We start from the raw sequence: 22,635 nt of genomic DNA, 5'->3' as shown, positions 1-22,635 counted from the left end.
TTCTTTCTTTCTGGGATTTTTATCCTGCCTTTCTCCCAAAATGGGATTCAAGATGACTTACAGTAATTTAAAAAGATAAAGCTAAAACATTAATTACAAACATTAAAATATAATTAAATAATACTTATATTAAAACATAAGTTAAGATAACGATTCTTTTAAAAATCACATAGAAGAGTTGGGGTTGAGGGGAAGGAACCTCAAAGGTTGGTTGTCTACTTGCTGCATTGAGATGTTAAGGGAATGTCTGCTTAATAGGAGTTATGAAAGCTCTTTTGTGGTACTCTTTTGAGCTAACCTCTTAACCTTTTACTGAAATCTTAACAGTTTTCATTTGTTTAATTTTATCCCATTCTGTTTGGGAATTCATTTTTGATTGGCCTTATATTGTGATAATTACTCAACAGTACAGCTCTTGAAATGTTACTACACTTAATACAGTACTGCACTAAAGACTGCTTTTTTCATTTTTTAAATTTTTAGTGCCGTTTAGTGACGCTGCTGGATGACAACAGTTTGCACTTATGGACCCTGAAGCAGTCCAATAACAGTGCATCTGAGCTACAGGAGGAAAGGCACTTCACACTCCGAGGACCCCCTGGGTAATTGGAATATGCTAAGTCAGGCTTCTAGGAGTTGCATGGCAAAGCATTTGGAGAGCCAAATATTTCTCGTCCCTGTTTTCCTGTGTAACATTCATGTTCGTTTGTCTGGAAACCAGGCCTAGGGAATATGCAGCCAGAGGGATTATGAAGTACCAGCAATTCTTAATGATGGCAGGGACTTCTGGCAATTACAATCCAATGTCTGAGAGACTTGCAGGTTCTCTAGCCTTGCTTTTAACCCATTTTAACCGATTCTGTGAGTTGTAAGAGGATTATATTCCACCTTTTGTGCACCTGGATGATGTGTTAATGACAAATTTCTGCCACATCACCCTTTCTTTCTCCCCTTGGGAATTTTGGAATGAGAACTTACAACTTGAATTTTAGGTCTTCAGTCTCTAAAGGAAAGAGTTCTTAGTTCCGGTATGTGCTTCATATAGTAATGTATGAGTTTTGTGAAGAAAATGGATCTCCCACATTAAACTTTTCAGGATGTATGTTTCCTTCCTCCTCCTTGTACAGTTCTCCACCAAGTGCTACCCAGGTGACTGCAGTCCTCGCACATTCCTCGCAAGAACTTCTGTACCTCGGCACTGAGAGTGGCAGTGTCTTTGTGGTGGAGATCCCATCCTTCAGAGTGCTAGAAGACCAGACCATCAGTCCTGAGGTTGTGCTCCAACGGTAAACAAAGACAATTGGAATTAGGCTACGTAAGCAAGGCCTCTGGGTTGTGGTGCTAAATGCATAAACTAAAAGCATGGTGGGTAGAAGATAGAACAGGAAGATCCCTTGGTGGTTTGCAGAATCTTAGTGTTTTTTAAAAAGTAAATCCTGTAATCATGAAGTCTTCCTTCTCCAGAACTGAAGCAGAGTTGAGAGTAGAGATTCTACCAGGAGACTCTCAAGCAGTGCAGTTATTGGATTTCTCTTCGGGTTGTTTGGCTCTTTAATCTAAAGTAGTAATACTGTTTCTATCTCCAAGGCTGCTCTGAACTGCTCTATTAAAGGATTGAAAGTATCCTTCTGTGTAGTTAACTGGAACTCATTCTTGTTGCATGTGGCTCTGGCCACACAGTGGGTTCTTAATTCCAGTCTCTTATGCTGGTCAGTCTGTGTGGATGAAGATGTTCACTTATCCTGGGTGTCTGCCATGCACAGGACTCTGCGGGGTCATAATTCTGGATTTTGTGAGTGGAAATAAAACAAATGTCACTCTTGGGTTTAAGGACCTGTTTATGTGTAAACCTGTTCACTATTTAATTTTCCCATTTTAATCATTTAAAATACTTTTTTGTAGTTATAGCAATGTTGGCAATTAAGGTATGATTCTTCCATCTTTTTGAAACACACACACATTTTGTTGTTGTTGTTTTGTCTTCAATTTTTTTCTGACTTATGGAGACCCTAAGGCAGGGCTGAAGGGCGGGGTATAAATGAATAAACAAACAAATAAATAAGCCTATTGTGTGTTTTTGTTTTGTTTTTTGTGGCAAGTTTGCTCAGAGTGGGTTTGCCTTTGCCTTCCTCTGAAGCTGAGAGAGTATGACTTGTCCAAGGTCACCTACACCATAGTGAATTGGAGTTACTGTTTTGTAACAGATTCAGCATGTGGATCCTGCATATTAGCAGAGATATAAAATGGGTCTGGGACTTCTGCCCAATGAATGTTATGCATCTTCTTATCATTCTTGGTCACTGGCTATGTTGGCTAGTGCTGATGGGAATTGAAGCTCTGCATCATTAGAAAATCACAGGTTCCCCACCCTTGATATGAGTGCATTTGGGAATACTCCACTTTTGAGTGAAGGTGCCATCACAGATTACCACCAGAGCTATAGTGGCATTTGTGGAAGGATGGCAGTGGGAACCACATGGTTGTGTAATGGATTGCAGGCTGGTAACGGCAAGACCTGTAATTAGGATGTCTGTATTATCTGGTCAAAGAGACAGGTCCTTCACACAATTTTAGCAACTGTATCCTTCCATATTTTTCTTTATTCTTTAGCTCATATTAACATCATCTAGTGCTGATGTGGAGTTTATTATTTTTTTAATGTATGTTTAATTTTTATGTCATTTATTAATTAATTTATTTGGCCTTTCCTTGCAGCATACCAGAAGATTATCGAAACAGACGGTCACTTGAATTAATAGAAGCCTTACGGGAACATCCCCGGAACCCCAACCATATCTTAATCGGATACAGCAGAGGTCTCATCGTTCTCTGGGACTTGATAAATAACAAAGCAACACATCATTTCCTTGGCAGTCAGGTACTTGATACATTCTAGACCAGTGGTCCCCAAACTGCGCTCTTTAACGGATTCTGGACTTCAGCTCCCAGAATCCCAGACTATTGGTCAACATGGCTGAGGCATCTGGGAGCTGAAGTCCAAAATCTCTTAAAGGGCACGGTTTGGGGACTACTGTTCTAGACTCTAGAGATTGGACTAAGGTGAAGGGGAGGAATCCCTGAATCACTAGAATATCCAGCAAAGTACATAGAATTCTCAGTGGGAAAACAAATCAGGGAAGTCAGCAGATTTGCCTTGTGTTATGTATTCCGTACAGTTATAGAGTCCTGTCATACTTTTTGGAAGAAGGAGAAAAGGCCATAGAGGAAGTGGAGGAAGATGAGTGTCTAATACTTTCCCCAGTGCAGCTTATCAATTCAGAATCTCATTCTAAGGCCTTTTTTAAAAAAAGAAGAAAATATACCATGTGTGCAGACCTGTGAAATGAAGACAGATTTCACAGGTTTCCATACATGTAGCTATAGCCCCTCAGCTTTGTATTTTCAGTTCTTAAAGTACAGTTGTGTCCATAGCAGTGAGTAATCTCCCTCCTGAGTGCCACCATTTCCGAAAGATTTTTTTAAAAAAGAGAGAAAGCAATTCTATATTAAACTGCATATTTGAATACTTCAGACAAAGATTACAGTCATGGAGTGGGAACATCGTAGTTTGAGATTAATGAAGGAAAGTGAGTCTGCAGAGCTACTAGGGAAAGAGAGACTATAGCTCAAAGATACAAAGATACGCCATCAGATACTACTGCACCTGTTCTTGCTTTGTTTTTATTCCCATACAGCCATGAGGACTAACACTCCTTCCCCCCCCCCCCCAATTGTCTGACACCTTTGCATGACCCTTCCTGTTGGGTTTCAGAACACTGAATGCTGTGACTAGTTGGTTGCACACAGTTCTTGCTGGGCATAACAGCAACCTCTTTTGTCTGCTTAAACACTAACAGATTTATTATGGCATAAGCCAGTTGTTCCCAAACTTTTTATCCTTGTGAGCCCCTTTGCATCTACATGAGGATGTTGCACACCCCACTCAAGGTAGTATATGAATAAAAATACTTTGTTTAGTGTGCACATTTTTAATGACACATTCATGTGTATTCATATTTTAGCATTTTATAAGGAAATAGCTTCCTTTCTCCTCCCTCAAGCAAAGGTTCCAAGCACCCCCCTTGCCTTTCTCTTCCCTTCCAGGACAGAAAAGGTTTGGGAAGTGAGGGAAGAAGAGGGGATCTCTCAAGTCTTGCACCTCCCTTGAGTAATTTACGCCCCTCCGGGGGGGGGGGGTCATCCTGCCATAGAGTTTGAGAACTAGTGGCATAAGCTTTTATGGGCCAAACCCTATACAGACATTTGTCCTTGTTTTTTGGCAGTAGGGCAGAATAGGGTAAAGGGCACCCTGCAGCTGATTTATATGCAAGGGGACACCACCAAATGCACATTTTAAATATCCTAGACTAAATTTATCAACAGTTCAGACTTACAGTATCTTAGGAGAAAGAAACAGACCTGAGTCAGCATTCTTCTGTTAGTTCTGTAGGCCAGACAGAGTAGTCATCTGTGATTGAGACAATCCAAATAAGCATTTTAATAAGTTCCAGGCTTCCAAGATCCTTTGATAAGGATTTCAGATAAAAGAAAAGCTAGCATTTTAAAAAATGAAGCAATCAGTTCTGTTCTGCCAGCTTTTGGTGTGGGGTTCCTTCTTAATGGACCAAAATATTTGCTTACCTTGGACTTTGTTGCTGCTTTTTCCTAGCAACTGGAAAACCTCTTCTGGCAGAGGAATGGCCATCAGATCATCAGCTGCCATAATGACGGGAGTTATACCCAGTGGCCGGTTTCAAATGATGACAGGCAGCCTGAGCCTCTAGAAAGCAAAGTGCCTTATGGTCAGTATGCAAGTGGCTGGCCTCCATATTGTATGTGATTTGACACACATTCATAAAATCATAGAGTTGAACCACAAGAGCCATCCAGTTCAACCCTATTCTGCCATGCAGGAAGCCACAATTAAAGCACTCCCAACAAATGGCCATCCAGCCTCTGTTTAAAAACCTCCAAAGAAGGAGTCTCCACCACTCTCTGAGGGAGTGTGTTCCACTGTTGAACAGCATTACTGTCAGGAAGTTCTTCAGAGTGAGTCTGTATAATCTTTGGAATCACAAAGGAAATTCTGCCCACTTGTGATAACCAGAGGTCCAATATGAGGCTGAATATTCTGTACACATGCCATCCTAAAGATATGAAAAGCAAGCAAATTGTTTCTGACAGGCAATATACTGTGTGGGCATACTAGTGTGCCCATATATGGTCAGTATATGGCAGTGTATAGTGTGTTTGGCCTCATTTAAAATCTGAATAGTCCTCTGAAAGGATGCAGCAGACTAGTGGCATTTGATGAATAACATCCTGGTAAAGCGGTGATAGTTTCCAGTTTCCATAGATGAGAAAATTAAAGATTATTTTCTTCACTATCTCACATTCATCAGTAAAAACCAAACAGTGTTATGTGATTCTCCATTAAAATAAGCATGCACTTGAAATATGTCTTCTTTACAAATTTGCCTATCTAGGTCCTTTTCCATGCAAGGCTATCTCCAAGATTTACTGGCAAACGACAAAGAATGGGTAGGTACTTTGGTGGGTAATACAAAGCTGCTCATTTTCAGAGCTTCTAGACTAACCTTTTGGTAAGAAGCACTGCTGCTTGCTAAAAAATCTCCAGCCAACTGTCATGCTGCCTGGATTCCCTGGCTTCTTAATAACTTGAACTTTACAGCAACCCCATCAGACTGCTCAGCAAAGTGATGGGAAGCTTAGGCATTGCTGTGTCTCTTTTTGATCCATTCAGAAATGTTGATTTATAATCCCATCTTTTATCACAATCTCCCTCCCAAAGTGGTTTCTAAATAAATAGAAGGAAATGAAACTTTACATCAAAATGAAATATCCCTAAAGACACCAAATAAAAAACAGCAAAATAATAGCTAAAGAAACAGCACACATCCTGAATAAAAGGGTCTTAAAAACACAAGAGATTTCTCTAGGCACCAAAAGGATAATAGAAATGATGGCAAATGATCATGCTGAGTGGAGGAATTCTATAGTTTGTATGCCATCATAAAGCTTGTCTCTGATTTCTCTGGCTTTGAAAGCAGGAAGTGGCATATGAAGAAAGTCCTTTGGCTTGTTAATTAATGGGCAGGAAGTCCTGGGAATCATGATCCCATCTGATTACACCTTTAAAAAATGGTGTTGCCTAGTTATATGTTTATTTGATGGCTAGAGACTTTTAAGAGTCAATTCTAAAGGCTCAGATGTTGTAGATTGCCATTAGAATGCTTATTGCCTAAAGAAAGAAAATGATTATAGAATTGTTGGTCTTGCTTTTAGCAATGAGGTGCTTTAAAACTTAAAAGCTATCCTTTAAGTTTTAAGTTGAGAAAAAAGTATTGGGCAGAATAGTCCTATCATATTTGCCTTGGTAGAGAAATCTGTATCTGTTGCATCTAAAGCCTTTCTAGCTCACAGTGACAAGGTCAAGAATGGTGAGATGATACTTAAACAAAACAAAACAAAAAATCCCTCTCTCATTGAATATATAGGACAGGAAAATAATTATCTTAAGTTTCACAGCTGGACCTATTTAAAGTACTATTTAAGGAATGGGTACACTTGGGATCCTACAGATCAATAGCTTCCCATAGAAAACCATACTCTGTCCTCTCTGTCTGCAGAAAACCATGGGCAATTTCATTGGGAGAGGTTGAATGTTCTGCTCCCAGACTAGGAAGCCCCCCACCAGTAAAGAAGGAAATCTGCATCATCCCGCAGTCCCTTAGCTTAGTGACCAACCCCAAGCATTTAGTACTGTCCCCTGAATCGTTTCCTTGAATTTTTTTTTTTAGGCTTCCATACATTATATTTCAAGGAGGGATGCCACGGGCAAGTTACGGTGACCGGCATAGCATTTCAGTTGTTTATGGCAATAGGCAAACAGCCTTTGACTTCACATCACGGGTGATAGATTTCTTTGTCATTGCCACTGCAGATCCATTTGCAGGTATGTAAGGTCTCAGGAACTGGAATTGACTGCATTAACTCTTGGGTGCACATTGGGAATGTTGCTCATAATTTAAATGCCAAATGTGAAAATTATTAATGCCAAGTTTCAGGTTTGTGGCAGAATACTAATTTGCATGCTAGTAGATTTGTATGCACTAGTGGAAAAGAATTTTGCATTCACAGGATCCAACTTCTATGGGTAAAAGCATAAAATGTTTTCATATAAATATGGAAAAGCTGAATGGCAACCATAACGTGAAACTCTAGTTGAAACCTTCCATCAAAACAAGACCATTTCATATTGCTTAAAGTCTCTTCATAACTTCATTAGCAGTGCTGTCCCTAATTACTGTCTGGAACATTTAGTGTTATAAACAAAACAGTTGCTAGTGAGAAGAAGACTAGCTTTGTACTCCTATACTGGGAGTGTTAGCTCTTGTATGCTGATAAAAGTTGAAGAAGGCCAATGTATTCATCCTGTGGATGCCAAGTTGCAAGATGGCTTAACTTGAATGCATATTTTTGTTTAGACGACGCAGCTCTGTACAAAACCCTGAACTTTTATCTTTCTTGCCCCATTCTTGTTTTGTCTTCAGCTGCTGCGAGACAAGAGGAACAGTAAACTCTGTTATTTTTTTGTGCACAGGGGGAAATATGAGCACAGGAGTCTGTCAGCAGTTGAGATCTCTTTTGCTCACTTTCCCTGGGTGCCATTTGGAGGCCTCCTGGGAATGACAGGGAACACTGAGTTTATTTAACAGAGTTGATCAGTTGATAGCACTGGCCATGTACATAACAGTCAAACAGGAACTGAAGAAGGAAGCTGTAGCTCTTGCATGCTTAGTCCAGGAAGTTGTTCAGCAGTCATCTGAGGTTTCTGTGGCAGGCTAGCTTCCCTGTAGCTGACTACCTAAGCCTAATGGGAATCTGTCTCAGCTCACCTCACATGCTACTTGGTTTGTTCAGCAGAGTGTGAGAGTGGGTCACTCGCTGTCTCCCAAATCCAATTACATTAATGAGTAATGCTTATGTAATTGCACTTTGGGTGTTGGAAAGCTCTTCTTCTTCTTCTTCTTCTTCTTCTTCTTCTTCTTCTTCTTTTTTTTTTTTTTTTTTGCTTAAATGCCCATGTTCTGACCACTTGGGTTGCAGGGTCAAAATACATTGTGCAATGATTGATGGGTATGTGTGTACAAAAACACCTTGTATTATGTTGTTTATGAACAGTGTGTGTAATTTCCCATTTTCCCTTTCTTTCTCAAAATGGTGCATCTGTCTTTCCTCCTTTCTTCTTCAAAGGAATTTGAAAGGGAAAACGGCACGTTTTTGTATGCCGATGCTACTCCCACTTGGCCATGAAACCCACTACCTGACTTTGGGCAGGTCATATGCTCTCAGCCTCAGGTGATGCCAGTGACAAACCTCCTCAGAATAAATCTAGCCAAGAAAACCCCATGATAGGGTCACTTTAGGGTTACCATAAGTTGGAAACAACTTGAAGGCACACAACACACACACATCCACTATTCTTAAATAGTGTGAGATGCTTGTGTGGTGTTTGCTTTGTTTCTGTACAAAACAGCTGCTCCATATTTCTGCTTTGTACTTTCTAAATTAATACACAATCGTTCAGCCAAGACTGCTCTACTAACAACATACTGTTGGGAAGTATTTTGTGCTTAAGGTCTTGTAAAAGATTTTGTTTATGTGGTATGTATGTTCTAAATATGTTCCTGTTAGCATAGGGTGGGACATGAGATTAAGGGTGAAAACTCCATTTCTCCTACCCTGGTAATATAAATAAAGGCCTACATGGAGCTTACTCGGTTGCTCTATCATCCATATCATGTGTAGCTATATTTATGTGCAGGAGTAATTTTAAAAGAATTCCAGTCCTATAGGGGATCACAGTGTATTCAGTAGATAATGACACTGGAGTCTTCAGAATCTTTGTTTGCAAGCCAGAGCATGGCACTATCAGTAATTGCTTTATAAAGATGAAAAGTCACCTGATTAAAGAGAGATTTAAGTGTTTGTATTAAAAATGATATGTAATCTTAGGAAATCTTTCTAGTCAGAAAACTACAGATTATGTAAACCTTGCTGCCCAGTTCTTTATCTTTTCACATTTTATAACATATGGTGTGATAAAACTACAAATGCAGATATGGTTGCACATGAAGCAAATTTTAGAGGGGAGCTTTCAAATGAAGAATATTTTCAGAGACAGTCTAGAAATAAGTAGGCAGTTGCTGGGTTCCTTTTACACAATTGTATCCATGACTGGTCTTAAAATACATTTAGGATCAATAATAATAATAATAATAATAATAATAATAATAATAATAGGTTTTTAATCTGATTTAAATTTAATTTTAATTTTATCAGTGTAATGATTTTTTTAAACTTCTGTATTCAGTATTTTTTAGCTATGCTTCTTTCAACTGTTTTGTTGTTGTTGGTAACTGCCCTTGAGTCGATCTCAACTCATGGCGACCCTATGGATGGGACATCTCCAGGACCCTCTGTCTTCCACCATTCTGCTTAATTCCTGCAGCCCCATAACTGTGATCTCCTTCTGGCCTGTGGCCTTCCTCTCTTCCTACTTCCCTCCACCTTTCCCAGCATTATTGTCTTTTCCAGTGAGTCTTTCCTTCTCAAGATGTGCCTGAAGGATCACAGCCTCAGTTTGGTCATCTTGGCTTCCAGGGAGGTTTCTGGCTTGTTCTGCTCAGGGACCCATTTGTTTGTCCTTTTAACTGTCCATGGGATCTTCAGCACTCTTCTCCAACATCAAATTTAAATGAATTTATTTTCTTCCTATCATCTTTCTTAATTGTCCAACTCTCACATCTATACATGGTAATAGGGAATACGATGGCTTGTATGATTCTAACATTTGTGCTCAATTGTATATCTCTGCATTTTAGAGTCTTTTTTAGTTCTTTCATAGCCATCCTCCCCCATTCCTAATCTTCTTCTGTTGTAAGTTGTCTTAAGTTGTTGTTGTTGTTGTTCTTATTATTATTATGTGAAATTTTGTTTTGCAAAATAAGCACTTTGCTGAGTTCAAATATAACAGAACACATGCTAGATAAAATCCTACAGTAATATGCATACATTTTGGTTTTCAAAAGCAAAGGAGAACAAGGCTTAGGCTATGCAGCTTCCAAATAGTAATAAAATTGTTCTTGTTCTCAAACAGATCAACTATTCTCAGAACCAGCAACACTGCTACATTTTAAGCAGCTTAGTTTGCTGGATTGGCCTGCGTTCCTAGAAATGTCTAACGCAGTACTAACTGGGTCACTGCCAAGTAGGTACAGGTAGGGCCTTAAAGAGCTGCAGGTGAAAGATCCTCCCCTTACAGCATTGTGTTTTGCATGGAAGAGCACATTTGCAAGTCTCTATGGATCATTTCTTCTGACATATTTACCATGCAGATAATCTTGATAAGGCATGCACATAGTCATCTATTAAGTATGATATCCGAGACTTAGACCAGAGCACAAAACAGAATTTATTACAGTCTGCCCTCCCCATATGTGGGGGATCCATTCCAGACCCACCCACACTGTGTTTGGGGAAAACAGCGTATGCTCAAGCCTGATAGAAAATATGTGCCCCATTACTTTTGCCAGAGCTTGCCTTCCACATAAGCTCAAAGCCACAGAAGGCAAGCCCGCCTATGGGGGCGGGGGGCTGACTGTATACTTAAAAGAAACTTTTTGGGGTTTTTTTGTTTGTTTGTTTTAAAGGAGCTTACAAACTGTCCTTCAAAAAGTTCCCAGAGCAGTTTACAAACAGTTAAAATTTCAGTCAAAGTAAAACATTAATACAGCTGTGAGAATCATCATGTGGCCAGAGTACAACAGCCTCGATTTAGTCATCTTGGCTTCTAAGGAGAGTCCAGGTTTGATTTGTTCTTTTTGTCTATTTGTCTTTTTAGCCAAACAAAACTGTAACAAACCTCATAAAAACAGTTGTGATTAAAAACAAACAAAAAGCAACAATGCATGTAGGGTCCAAATATCTGGAGCAATAAAGAAGTTTGTCTGGTGTGAAAATGTAGGAGTGATTTTTTCACTATATGTTTTCTATTCCATTGGTGGATGAACATCATTGAATATGAAGCAATGACTCATATATAGCAATGGTTTCTAATGTGTAGGTTTTGAGATGTTGTTGGACTACAATTCTCAGAGTCCTCCATCATGGTTATGCCCAGTAGTCTAACCTGGGGGTTATCAAGGTATAACCCCCATAATGGGGTCAGAGTCAACTTGAAGGCACATAACAACAACAAGAATCACTGAAGCCAGTCTGTTTCTGTCATGGTGCAGTTGTTGTATTTAAGTTGCTAGAAGGTATATCAACAATGAAGATTGAAGATTGTATCTAGGTTCTAACCAGATTTTTAAAAAAATATATCCTAAGCAGTTAAAAATGTGAATGAGTTTTGACTAGGACTGCAGTGTATGGGGCACTAGGTTGGGAAAGACTGCCTTAAGAGAAGACCCTATGACTGTGTCCTGATGTCTCCTGAGTCACAGCTGGAGCCAGACCTTTTGAATCTTTTATAGATGAACCTTGCCACTTGTCATGTTTTCATTTATTGATGAATATTTTCATTTCCTGATGAAAGTATATCATGCTTTTCCCCCTCCCTTGCTTGGTGTCCTCTCCCAAGAAATGATTCCATATTTATATACCTCTTCTTGCAGAATTTGATGACCCATCTGCAATGGTGGTCTTAGCAGAAGAAGAACTGGTAGTAATAGATCTGATGTCTCCAGGCTGGCCATCAGTCCAACCTCCATATCTTGCATCTCTCCACTGCTCGGCCATCACATGTTCTCACCATGTCTCCAACATCCCTCTAAAGTTGTGGGAAAGAATAATCAGTGCTGGGAATAAACAGAACTCCCAGTTCTCTAATATGGTATGGCTTGTATATATTGATTCAAACAAAATGTAGTTGAAATGAATTCAAGACATAACTCCCCACCACCACCCAAACCCTAACATTAGATTTTGAACTCTTCCACAAACCAGGCTTTGGAGATAGAAGGTATTCCTAGAGTACATTTACACTGTAGAAATAATAGTTCGGCAATATTTAACTGGTGCCATTGTATAGTGTCCTGGGATTTGTAGTTTTGTGAGGCACTAGCACTCTTTGGCAGAGAAGGCTAAAGACGTAAAACTACAAATCCCAAGTTTCCATAGGATGGAGCTACAACACGTAAAGTGTCAAACTGCATTATTTCTACACTGTAGATGCACCCCCTACTTTGAAAGAAGAGTACAAAAGAGTGTTTTTCTGACACCAACATCTTGGGCTTTGTCCTAAGGACGTGAAAGTAGTGATACCTCCAGTACTAAATATGCTTGATTGTGAATAGTGTAGGGAGACAAAGGTGGGTGGGTGAGAGTGTGTAGAAAGATACATTTTATGTAGTAAATAAAGAGGCTCCTTCAATACCTATGTGAACAATATTGCTTCTTGTAAAAATGTTGTTTTCACTGGTGCTTAGGTAACATGAATGGGGACAACTTGTGCACTACTTTTTTCTGAATGCCTAGACAGATTGTTGTCTTGGAGAAGCTTACTTTGTGAACACAGGGGTTGATCAGATTTCTCCTGAAATTTTTCCAACTTGCCTCCCCTCTTTCTATTCCTCTACTATCCCTGTAAGTCTGCACACCTGTTTTTTTCCAATACTCTGTGACTCTGCATGCTGTAAATCAGTGATGAGAATTCCCCAACCCATGGCTTTCAGGCAGACTGCAGGCTTGCCTGTGTGCCTCCAGCCCCACCCCACCCCTTTTTTTTTTTTTTACAATTTGTGGGCAACGAACCGACAATGGATGCACCTGGAGGCTTCAGCTTTAGATGCCTTGACCAGTTCACAGTAGATATAGGCTTAGTTTCAGAATGCTCAGACAGTTGGTGCTGGAAAATATTTTGAGCTTTCTGCAACAGCAGCAGCAGCAGCAGCTTACAGAGAAAATGTAGGTTAATGGATTCTCTGTGACCTTATATTAAACCTCAGCAAAAAGAAATTGGCTTCTAAAACTTTAAGAACTGATGTCTAATCTTAATCCAAACAAAGAGTAATCTGTATAAATTTGGTCTCCAATACTTTCTTGTTCCTTTCCTCCCCCTGAGCCTCATCATTTCATATGTACTTACAACTTTACATATGATAAGTAAGTGCTTAATTATTTATTTTTTAAAAAAAATAATTTGTTTTTCTAGTTGTGGCCAATTGATGGAGGCTTCAGCAAGGCTCCAGATCCTCCCCAACGGGATCTGCTGCTTACAGGGTAGGCATAAACTCCCTCACTTCTTCAGGTTTGTTGCTTTGGTTTCACAGTCTCTGTCTAGAATGTTTCTGAATGCCACCTGCTGAGCAACGTGAGCAGGAAGATGCTGTTTCATTTATGTCCTGCTTATGAGTTTCCCTCTTTCATTGGCCACTGTTTGAACAGTATGCTGGGCTAGAAGCAGGCCTTAAATATGATCTGGGGGTATGTACCTCTGCACAGTCCATCTAGACGGAATGATCAATATTAGTCCTTGCTTATAAAACAGTAGCTAAAACACAGGCTTGTTTGAGGACACAGCAGTTGGTTGATCAAGATCACTGATTCTTCTAAAGCCACAGTGTTTAAAGAAGAAATGTGTGCCATTGTGTTTAATTGTTTATTTTTTAAGTACACAACAAACTAAATAGGTTGCAATGCTGTTACAATCTCCTTTTGCCACATGGAAGATCTTGCTTTGTGGTTCAGGAAGCCCTCACTCCTGCTTTTTTATCTAGATATTCCACACACACACACCCAAAAAAAAGTTTAGTGGGTTTGCAAGGCTGTAGAGGGTTCCTCTACATATTCTTGGTAAGATTCTGCCACTTAAAATTCCAGGCATCTTGCCTATGTATATATATATATGAGAGAGAGTATAGAGTACCTGAGATATGTGTCAGTGGTCCTGGGAACCAGATGCGCTGGTACTGTAGAGAGTCAATCAAAACATTCTTCACGAGACTTGAGAGAGCCCCGTGGAGATACACACTTTATGCAATGTTAGTTTGTGTACGCAACAGTGAAGTGTGAAAGAAACAAAATCCTGATCTATCCAAACAAAAGCTGTCTAGCACTTCAAAAGCGACTGCATTAAGGGGTTGCTCATTTTCTCCATTTGTTTACCACCCCATTCCTTTACTTAAATGCAGTTTAGAGCTTTAGAATAATGACCATTATCTAAGAGCCACAGTACATCTGTGCAGGGGAGAAAATAAGGGAAGAAAAGGAAGTTAAGCACATTCAGGTATTAAATTTCAGTACAGCTGAATACTGAGCAGGTAGGCTAGTCACCACAAGAGGCAGTTCTGAGATGGCAGGAAGCAAAATGGCCTTTGGTCCCTGGTGAGCCGAGCCTTGTTGTCTCATCTTTTCCACATTACACTGCTTGTAATGTGACTTCCCCACATGAACATACTGATTATGTGCTGCACATACATTTTTATACAAATTGTGCCTGTTCTGATCATTGCCATCTCAGATATTCATTGCAATGTGTTCTTACGCGCACGCACACACACACACACACATGTTCATATGCTCTTCACTTCTCTTTCCACCAGGCATGAGGATGGCACAGTGCGATTCTGGAATGCTTCTGGTGTTTGTCTGAATTTGCTGTATAAGCTGAGCACAGTGAAGGTGTTCCTAACAGATGCTGATCCCAATGATAATATGAACCAGTTGGGGGAGGATGAATGGCCGCCACTGCGCAAGGTGAGGCGTCCAGAACTCAGCTTAAACCTTCTGAAGCTAAGGTGTATGATACTATAGCAAAGAAGGTACTCTTTGGCTTAGCATGTCATGCTTTGTGTTCATGATACCTCTCTTTCTTGCTTCCCTGCCCTACCAGGTTGGCTCCTTTGATCCATACAGTGATGATCCCAGACTTGGAATCCAGAAGATCTTCCTGTGCAAATACAGTGGCTACTTGGCTGTAGCAGGAACAGCAGGGCAGGTAATGAAATTAATGAAAAGGATATAGGTGGTAGTAGCGCTGTATGTGTCCAGAATCTGGAATATGATAATTCTGTGTACTCTGACCTGAAATATCTTTCTGTAATCCTCACAGTTGGATGGGTTGTGAGAGGTGGAACCACTCTTAAATGCTCAGGTAACTGCTGTGTGCTCTTTGTGCTGGTCTCTGGCTTAAAACCATGTTCAAAGTCATGTTCTTGCAAAGCCAGTTTTCACTTCACATACCCTGATGTAGCTGTAGACTCCCTCATTAAACCTGTCTTTAAATATCTCAGCTCTCTAGCTTCTTGTGTTGTTCTGAGACAGCTGATGCTTCATGTCTATAATACCTCTGTGCACAGCATGCAGTGTCTATATCTTGGAAAAAGTAGGGAAGAGTGTTATATATAGTTAGGCAAAATTGGGTACTAGATAAAACTCTTCTACTAGTCAGTGATATGTAGAGAAAATGAAAAATCTCCGGCCTGTCATCTAGCTGTTTTCTTCTCACAGTGCTTGGTGTTTTTTTTTTTACAATGTAAGGGAATCAGTAAGAGACCTTGCTGTTGTCATACTGACTCAGGATGGGCTAGGCTTTGTTCATGGATGACATTCTGACAGATACATGAAGTGGCTCCAAAAAATCCCTGTCAGATCCCTGTGAGGATCATAGAGGACCAGTGCATAGACATGGCTGAACATAATATGCTACACAGATGCTATCCAGCATCAGACAGGGAAAGCCAGTAGTAATAAGAGGAGCATGCATGTCTTCCATTATGAATTACGGAATTTGGTTTCCTTCCAAAGGGTATTAGTTCAGGTTCTTGAGGTAAGTACAGCTTTGCCCTCGGGCTCTTTAACCAATGTACCTTTTCCTCCTCTGTTTAACATCATTCCTAACACTGAGCAGTGTCCTTTATAGGCCTTTGTGTGTAAACCAACATTTAACATCTGTTTTCGCCCCCAAATTATATTCTTCAGTGTAATCCCACTTGATTTGTGAAAGCTATGCTGCTGTTGCTTCTTTTTTTTAAAGTTGCTGCACATGTGGACAGTAGCCTAAATGGCTTCTCATTAGTTGGCCAAAATATCTGTGTTCTGAGTAATTTGCCCAGTCCACCTGTGACAAAAAAGAAATCACCTGTCATAACCTGAGTAGCTATGAGAATGCTTACTCTTGAAAGTTCATTGTGGGTGGGTACAGGTAGCCATTTACCAATGCCAGGTCCACAGGCAACCGTTTGGTTGGCTGGCCATTCATTACATCTTGCCAGGTGGTGTTAGGAATCTTGCCAAATATTCACTTCAGATCTGAAATGAGAGAAGCAGCTGTTGGCAAAAAAATTCTCATTGCTTTTGTAGATTAAAAGCACTGAGTGACTTTATTGATCACATGGCATGAATTTTACAAAGACTTCTACCAGTGCTATTTTATGTTGTAATTTTTTATTGATTTTACTTTTAATATGCTGGATTTTTATACTTTGTAGCTCAGCTTGAAATGATTTGTCCTAAATGTTGAGTTATAATGCTAACAACATTCATAGTCTGCTACGATAGCCACTTGATAAATGGCTGTCCACAATTATGCACCTTCCATTTTTCCTGATAGCATTTTTGCCCTATTCACTTCAAACTACTTTATGCCATAGAATCATATTAGTGATCTTGTCCTAACGTGAATTTGATAGCTGGAATTCCCAATCATTGAAGTAAAAGTCTAAAACAAGTGATAAAGTTGATTAAAATGCAAACCTGTTTCTCAATGTTTTCATAGTTTAGACTCAGAGAAGGAAGTCTTAGGGTGAGGAGCAAATGATGTTGGTTTTGCAAATGTGAGAGATTTCATAATACAGTCCCGAATGAACTTCTGATCTCCTTGCCCACCCAGGTACTTGTAATGGAGCTAAATGATGAGGAAGCAGATCAGGTAATCGACCGTGCAGAAGCTGATCTCCTCCAGGATCAGGAAGGTTATAAGTGGAAGGGTCATGAACGACTGAAAACTAGAGATGGACCTGTTCGATTTGAGCCTGGCTTCCAGCCATTTGTCTTGGTCCAGTGCCAGCCCCCAGCTGTAGTCACATCACTGGCCCTTCACTCAGAATGGAAACTTGTTGCCTTTGGTACAAGCCATGGCTTTGGTCTCTTTGATCATCAGCAGAAGCAACTAGTCTTTGTCAAGTAAGTTACCTCCGGGTGGGGTGGGAGGGAAATGTTTGTTTCATTTCTAAAAAATAGATTCCTCACTCTTGACAATATAGGGCTCAAAAAACAACCCCAGAGTCTTGCACATAGCTTCAAGATGTGTTCATGTATAGTCCTGCCAGACTGGTCTGGCACAATGGTTAAGAGCTCATGCAATGAGCTAGGAGTCCTTGAAACAAAACTCAGCTCATCCAGGAAAACATTTAGGCAAACCAGTATCCTGTCCCAAATCCTACACCTGCAGAAGTGGGAAGTTGGGTCCCTAGTGTGTGGTTGAACTGGCCACTGAAATGACTGGATTATTTGGGCCACATTAGAGCTGTACAAGGTAGAGATTCCTAAAGCAGTTGGGAAAAATTTGCATTAGAATGAGATCACTGGCCTTATCTGGAGTCAAGAAGACTTTCTAGAAGACTAGAAAGCTGAGTTTGTTGGTTTCCTGTTTTAAGAAGGCATCTTCCACCCGTTTTGTTATTGTCTGCCCTTACATTTTAAAGTAAGGCCCCATGCCACCTTTTTAATCAGCGAAACAGTTCTGATGCATCCTTGCTGGCAGAAAACAGTATGCAAATACTAGCACAGGGTGTGTTTTCTGAGCATCTCCTTACTCTTTGGACACATCAGTAAGAAAGACATTAGGTTTTTGCTTCCTCTTGAAGGAAATCTTGGGGAAACTGTTATCTCCCATTAAAGTTTAGGGGATAGTGAAGGTGAAAATATTAATGCTGTACCACAAAAGAAGAAGAATTGCTCAGTAGTGCACCTATTGTATAAACATTTTGGAATGTAGAGGCAGGACAGGTGAAAACATTTATGGTTTCTTTTTTTAAAAAAACACCTTCAGCTTTCCAGTCTTTTTGCCTACAGAGGAAGGCTTTAATTGGTTTACTGTTCAAATACTTTTCATAACACTTTCAGGATGTGCCCAAATATAAGATGATATTTCCCAAAAACAGATTCAGGACATTGTAGTAGTTTCAGAAGAATTCTGCCTTTCAGAATACTAGCTTCTCTGAAACAATGGGTTTTGGAACTCAGGCGCTGGAAACTTCCTATATTCGTATAATACTCTTTATGCTGCAAAAGGTAGCCAATCTCTTCTTAGGCTTCTTGTGTGCCACTTCCACTTAATCAAATAATAGATGGTCAAAAAGAGAGGTGAATTGCTCCTGTTTGTTTCATCCTAGGTGCACCCTGCATCCCAGTGACCAGTTGGCCTTGGAAGGCCCTCTCTCTAGGGTAAAATCCTTGAAGAAATCTCTCCGTCAGTCCTTCCGACGGATGCGGCGGAGCAGGGTATCAACCAGAAAGCTGCGAACTGCTGAGGTGAGGGGATGTGCTGCTCAGTTTTACTGAATGTGAAGTCATTCCTAGGTACCACAAGGGCCACCTTTTAGGTGGGTAAAATGTGCCCCCTGCCTGTCAGCACTAGATTCCAAGTTCTTTCAGCCCCATCAGACTATCTAATGATCAGGGCTTGGGGGAACCATAGGTTCCTCATGGTTGTCTTACATAATTGCATCTCAGCCTTGCCACTTGTGGCATTGATACCTTACATCAGAAAGAAATTCAGGCAATCAGAGGCTGAGCCATTAGAGCAAGATTGTTCAACCTTCCTCAAATTTTTACCTAGGCAAAGTGCTCCTATACTTTCTCTTCTGTCATCCTGAGCTGGTTCAAAGAATCCAACATGCAGGACTAGAGCATTTGTTCCAAGCTGTTTATCAAAGCAAGTATTATCATACTTATATTAAATGCCCCACAGTAGATGCTCTAGTGCTACACAAAATGACCTTCTTAGAGATGGCCTGACTTTGTATTTATTTAGTACACTTAAAGCCTGCTTTTCTTCCAACCTGGAACCCAAAGTGGTGAAAAGTAGGTGGAGTTCCCAGGTAGGCTCCCATGGAAGATCTGATCAGACACAAACCTTGTTTCAGCAAAATGATTGCCTCATAGGGCTTCTGACCAAAAGCCTTTTCTTTACTATCTAGTATTCATACTCAGTTTTTTTAAAAAAACTGATGTAGTTTAATCATCAGAAAGTCATTATTTGTCTGTTTGTGAGACTGAAGATGTGCAATCAGTGGTTCCTGCATTTTGTTTCCTGAGAAAGGTACAGGAGGGAATTTCCAGACACGACCACGATGCATTGCAGGAGATAGAACTGGCTCCCGTCCAACGGAAGATTGAAGCACGGTCAGCAGAGGACTCCTTCACTGGTTTTGTGCGCACATTATACTTTGCTGACACCTTCTTAAGAGACAGTAAGTCAGACAGACTTCTCCTTTTTTGTTTTTCCATAAGAGTGGAAAGAATTGGTCAATTACACATTTCCATTACCCCCTGCACAGCACCTTGGCCTTTTTGACTTATGCCAAACAACTTGGATTGGTCGCTGTCAGCTGCCAGCTCTTAACCTGAAGGGGGAACTAGTTCAGATGTCTAAAATAATTGTAGCTCTCCAGCAAAAGAGAGAGAGAATACACACTCACACACACACATTTATATTACTTTAAAATCTATTCTAGAAATAGCTGAAAAACACCCCTTTGATGTTAAAAGACTGGCTGAGATCTTGTCTTGTAGAACATAGCGTAAATGTTCAGCATGTGGAACTAGGCTACTTCTCACAGTGCTTCCCCCCAGATTCATCATTTAGCTGTTCCACACCCACCCATCCTGTAGCTGTTTAACACCTGGAAGAGAACAGCGGCAGGAGATTGGAGAAGTATCTGGCTATGTCCCCATAGCCAGACACATATTGATAGCATCACCTGCTGAGATGTGAAAATCTGCTCTGCTGTTCTCTTGGACGTGTGAGTGATTTAATTGTTCTGTGTCAGTTCTTTGAGGACATTAGCCAGATGTTTCTGCATCCCCCCACCCCCACCATGAATGGCCAGTGTTGGGGGCTATCCTAGTGAAATAGTGCATCCTGCGAGTGGCATTAGTCATTGCAGAAGGAGGAGAAGAATACCAAACTCCACAATCATCAAAAACATGTGCAAGCATAGGTTCAATGTACACTTGCTCATGTTACTAACAGGAAGTCAGACACTGTTTTTGTTCAAGACCTTTGGGTTTATGTATCTAAATCTTAAATGCAACTAAAATACATACATACCTATATCTGCTGCTCCAGAGACTAGGACTCAGTCTCTTCCAACTTTATGATTCTGTGATTCTATATGCTTGCCTATCTGAGCAGCAAAATTTTTGATTTTGCGGGATTTTTTTTTTAAACGTTTGGGTGATGGATACGAATGAACAGTGAGGGAAAGACAGTGTTGGCTCCAAAAGGGTAAACTGGTAGCCATGGTTACAGTGTTTGAGCCTTTAAATGCCAATAAAATGAACGTAGTTTAAAACTACTCACAATGTGGAGAAAGAAGGTGTAGATATTTTGCTGCCTTTCTCAGGATAATGGAACCTGAGGAATTTCAGTGTATTTCAGTGGTAGCAGGTACAGAACAAACAAAAGGAAATAGTTTTTCACTTCATGTTGGTTTGTTGGTGTGTTTTATATCTTACTTTCTCCTAGGTGGGACCCAAGGAAGCTTACAAAAACATTAATGCAAAATAAAGCTTTTAAAAATAGCTTATAAGAAGTTAAGACACAGTTAAAGAAATTATCATATTAAAATTCTATTAAATAATTATACCAGTAATTATATGACTGGAGTGAACAGGGAGCTGGATTACAGAAGTTTTTCCTCAGGTTCTGTAAGCCTGCACTCATGAAAATCCTGTTTCAGGCTATATTATTATTTTCTCCCTTCCCCTGTCTTTTCCTTTTTGATTCTCTCCACTTTCTTTGCACCACCATGAAGACTAGAAATGGTATGGGTTTTCTTTATTAAATACCTTGCTAGCAACAGTCAAGGATATGCAGATTTCAACACCTACTTAGTCTGTGCATAAGCAGGACTGATAACCTGTGTATTTATGTGTTATATTGTATGTATAACTTAATAAGCATGAATGGCTGATTCTGTGTGAGTCCAACATGAAAATCTTGCTTTCCAGTCACTCACACATGAGGATTCTGCTCATGGGCTCTTCCCTCTCTCTCTCTCTCAGGTTCCCGGCACAGTCCATCCTTGTGGGCAGGTACAAATGGGGGTACAGTATATGCCTTCTGTCTGCGTGTTCCTCCAGCTGAGAGAAGAATGGATGAGCCAGTCAGAGCAGAGCAGGGTGAGTGAACAATAAAAATCAATATTTCTTGTTACATACCCTTCAACTCAACTCTGATTTAGGGTGATGCTATCATTTGGTTTTCTTGGCAAGAGTTATTCAGAAAAGGTTTGCTATTGACTTCCTCTAATGCTGAGAGGGTGTGATGTGCCCAAGGTCACCCATAGGGTGTCTATGACTGACTGGGAATTGAAACCTAATTCAGCACTTGAACGACTATACTGCATTGGCTCTTCTAGAAATGAATATGGACAAAAGTAACTGGAAGCTCCTAAAAATAGGTTTGAAATGTCATTATGTTGATTAAAGGATTCAAATCTCTAGCAAAGATATCATCCATTCCTATTAACAGGAGCTTGACTTCATTGCTGTATAGGTATGCCTTGTGTGCCGAATGACACAGTGTGTCAGAAGTATTGTCTATATTCTGCAAGATCAAAGCAAAAGGTCACTGGCTGCAGTACTGTACCAGCACCCATATGTTTCTTTAAGGGATTAAAGTATCTGGCTTTGCTAGGACTGATTACTACCAATCCTGGATAATACCATGTTCGGGAGAAAACAGTTAGCTCATACACACCTACTTGAAAGTGATGCAATTATGAACTGTTTTCAAATAATTTCTCACTAGTCACAAAAATCTAGAAAATTCACCTGGATAAAGTAGTTGTGGAAAGTTAATGAGGCTCATATAGGTGTTGGGTGAAATATGGCCATTCAGATACAGTTGAACTGCAACTTCCATCAGCCAGAATAACCAGTGAGGGGGATCATGGGAGTTTTAGTAGAACATCATCTGCTGTTGCTAACCTCTACTTTTGTGAAACAAGTGGAAGTGAACTACATTTTCATGAGTGTCTTGCTCAGATGGTTATACATGGATTCTTCTGGGAAATGTAGTTCATTCAATTTCCCCTTAGGCATTATTTGATGTTGGTCATAATAAAGAATATTCTGAATACTTAAAATTACCATTATTAACAGTATTTTTTTTAAATGTCTTTTTTCTGCACCTGCAGGAAATAATTCCTTGAGTTTTCTGAGACATTGTTATTTGAATATTTCTGATCCATCTGTCCCACCCCATAGGAACTCATTCACTTTTAAATATTCATGTAATAATTATATGTATATCCAAACCCTCCCTCCCCCTAGCTCAAGGCAACATATGTGACTAAGACACCTTTACCGCCGCATATC

At 40.0% G+C, this 22,635-nt stretch overlaps 1 protein-coding gene across 3 annotated transcripts in view; it reads left to right on the top strand.

Annotated features, from left to right (window-relative positions):
* LLGL2 (LLGL scribble cell polarity complex component 2) overlaps positions 1-22,635 on the top strand; it is a 76,110-nt gene that overhangs the window by 42,372 nt on the left and 11,103 nt on the right. For all 3 annotated transcript variants that reach the window (XM_089536223.1, XM_089536240.1, XM_089536232.1), the window contains exons 5-18: positions 484-602; positions 1,128-1,286; positions 2,716-2,878; positions 4,670-4,802; positions 5,487-5,541; positions 6,822-6,976; positions 11,703-11,920; positions 13,241-13,308; positions 14,631-14,784; positions 14,921-15,025; positions 16,919-17,211; positions 18,423-18,561; positions 19,352-19,502; positions 21,319-21,435. In XM_089536223.1, coding sequence (XP_089392349.1) covers positions 484-602; positions 1,128-1,286; positions 2,716-2,878; positions 4,670-4,802; positions 5,487-5,541; positions 6,822-6,976; positions 11,703-11,920; positions 13,241-13,308; positions 14,631-14,784; positions 14,921-15,025; positions 16,919-17,211; positions 18,423-18,561; positions 19,352-19,502; positions 21,319-21,435 — 2,029 coding nt within the window. The remainder of the gene's footprint in view (positions 1-483; positions 603-1,127; positions 1,287-2,715; positions 2,879-4,669; positions 4,803-5,486; positions 5,542-6,821; positions 6,977-11,702; positions 11,921-13,240; positions 13,309-14,630; positions 14,785-14,920; positions 15,026-16,918; positions 17,212-18,422; positions 18,562-19,351; positions 19,503-21,318; positions 21,436-22,635) is intronic.

The sequence above is a fragment of the Sceloporus occidentalis genome, unplaced genomic scaffold (genome assembly GCF_023333645.1).
Source record: "Sceloporus occidentalis isolate IW3139 unplaced genomic scaffold, rSceOcc1.0.p SCAF_1, whole genome shotgun sequence".
Classification (NCBI taxonomy): domain Eukaryota; kingdom Metazoa; phylum Chordata; class Lepidosauria; order Squamata; family Phrynosomatidae; genus Sceloporus; species Sceloporus occidentalis.
Note: the sequence above shows the minus strand (reverse complement) of the source record. Positions and strands in the feature narration are given on the sequence as shown.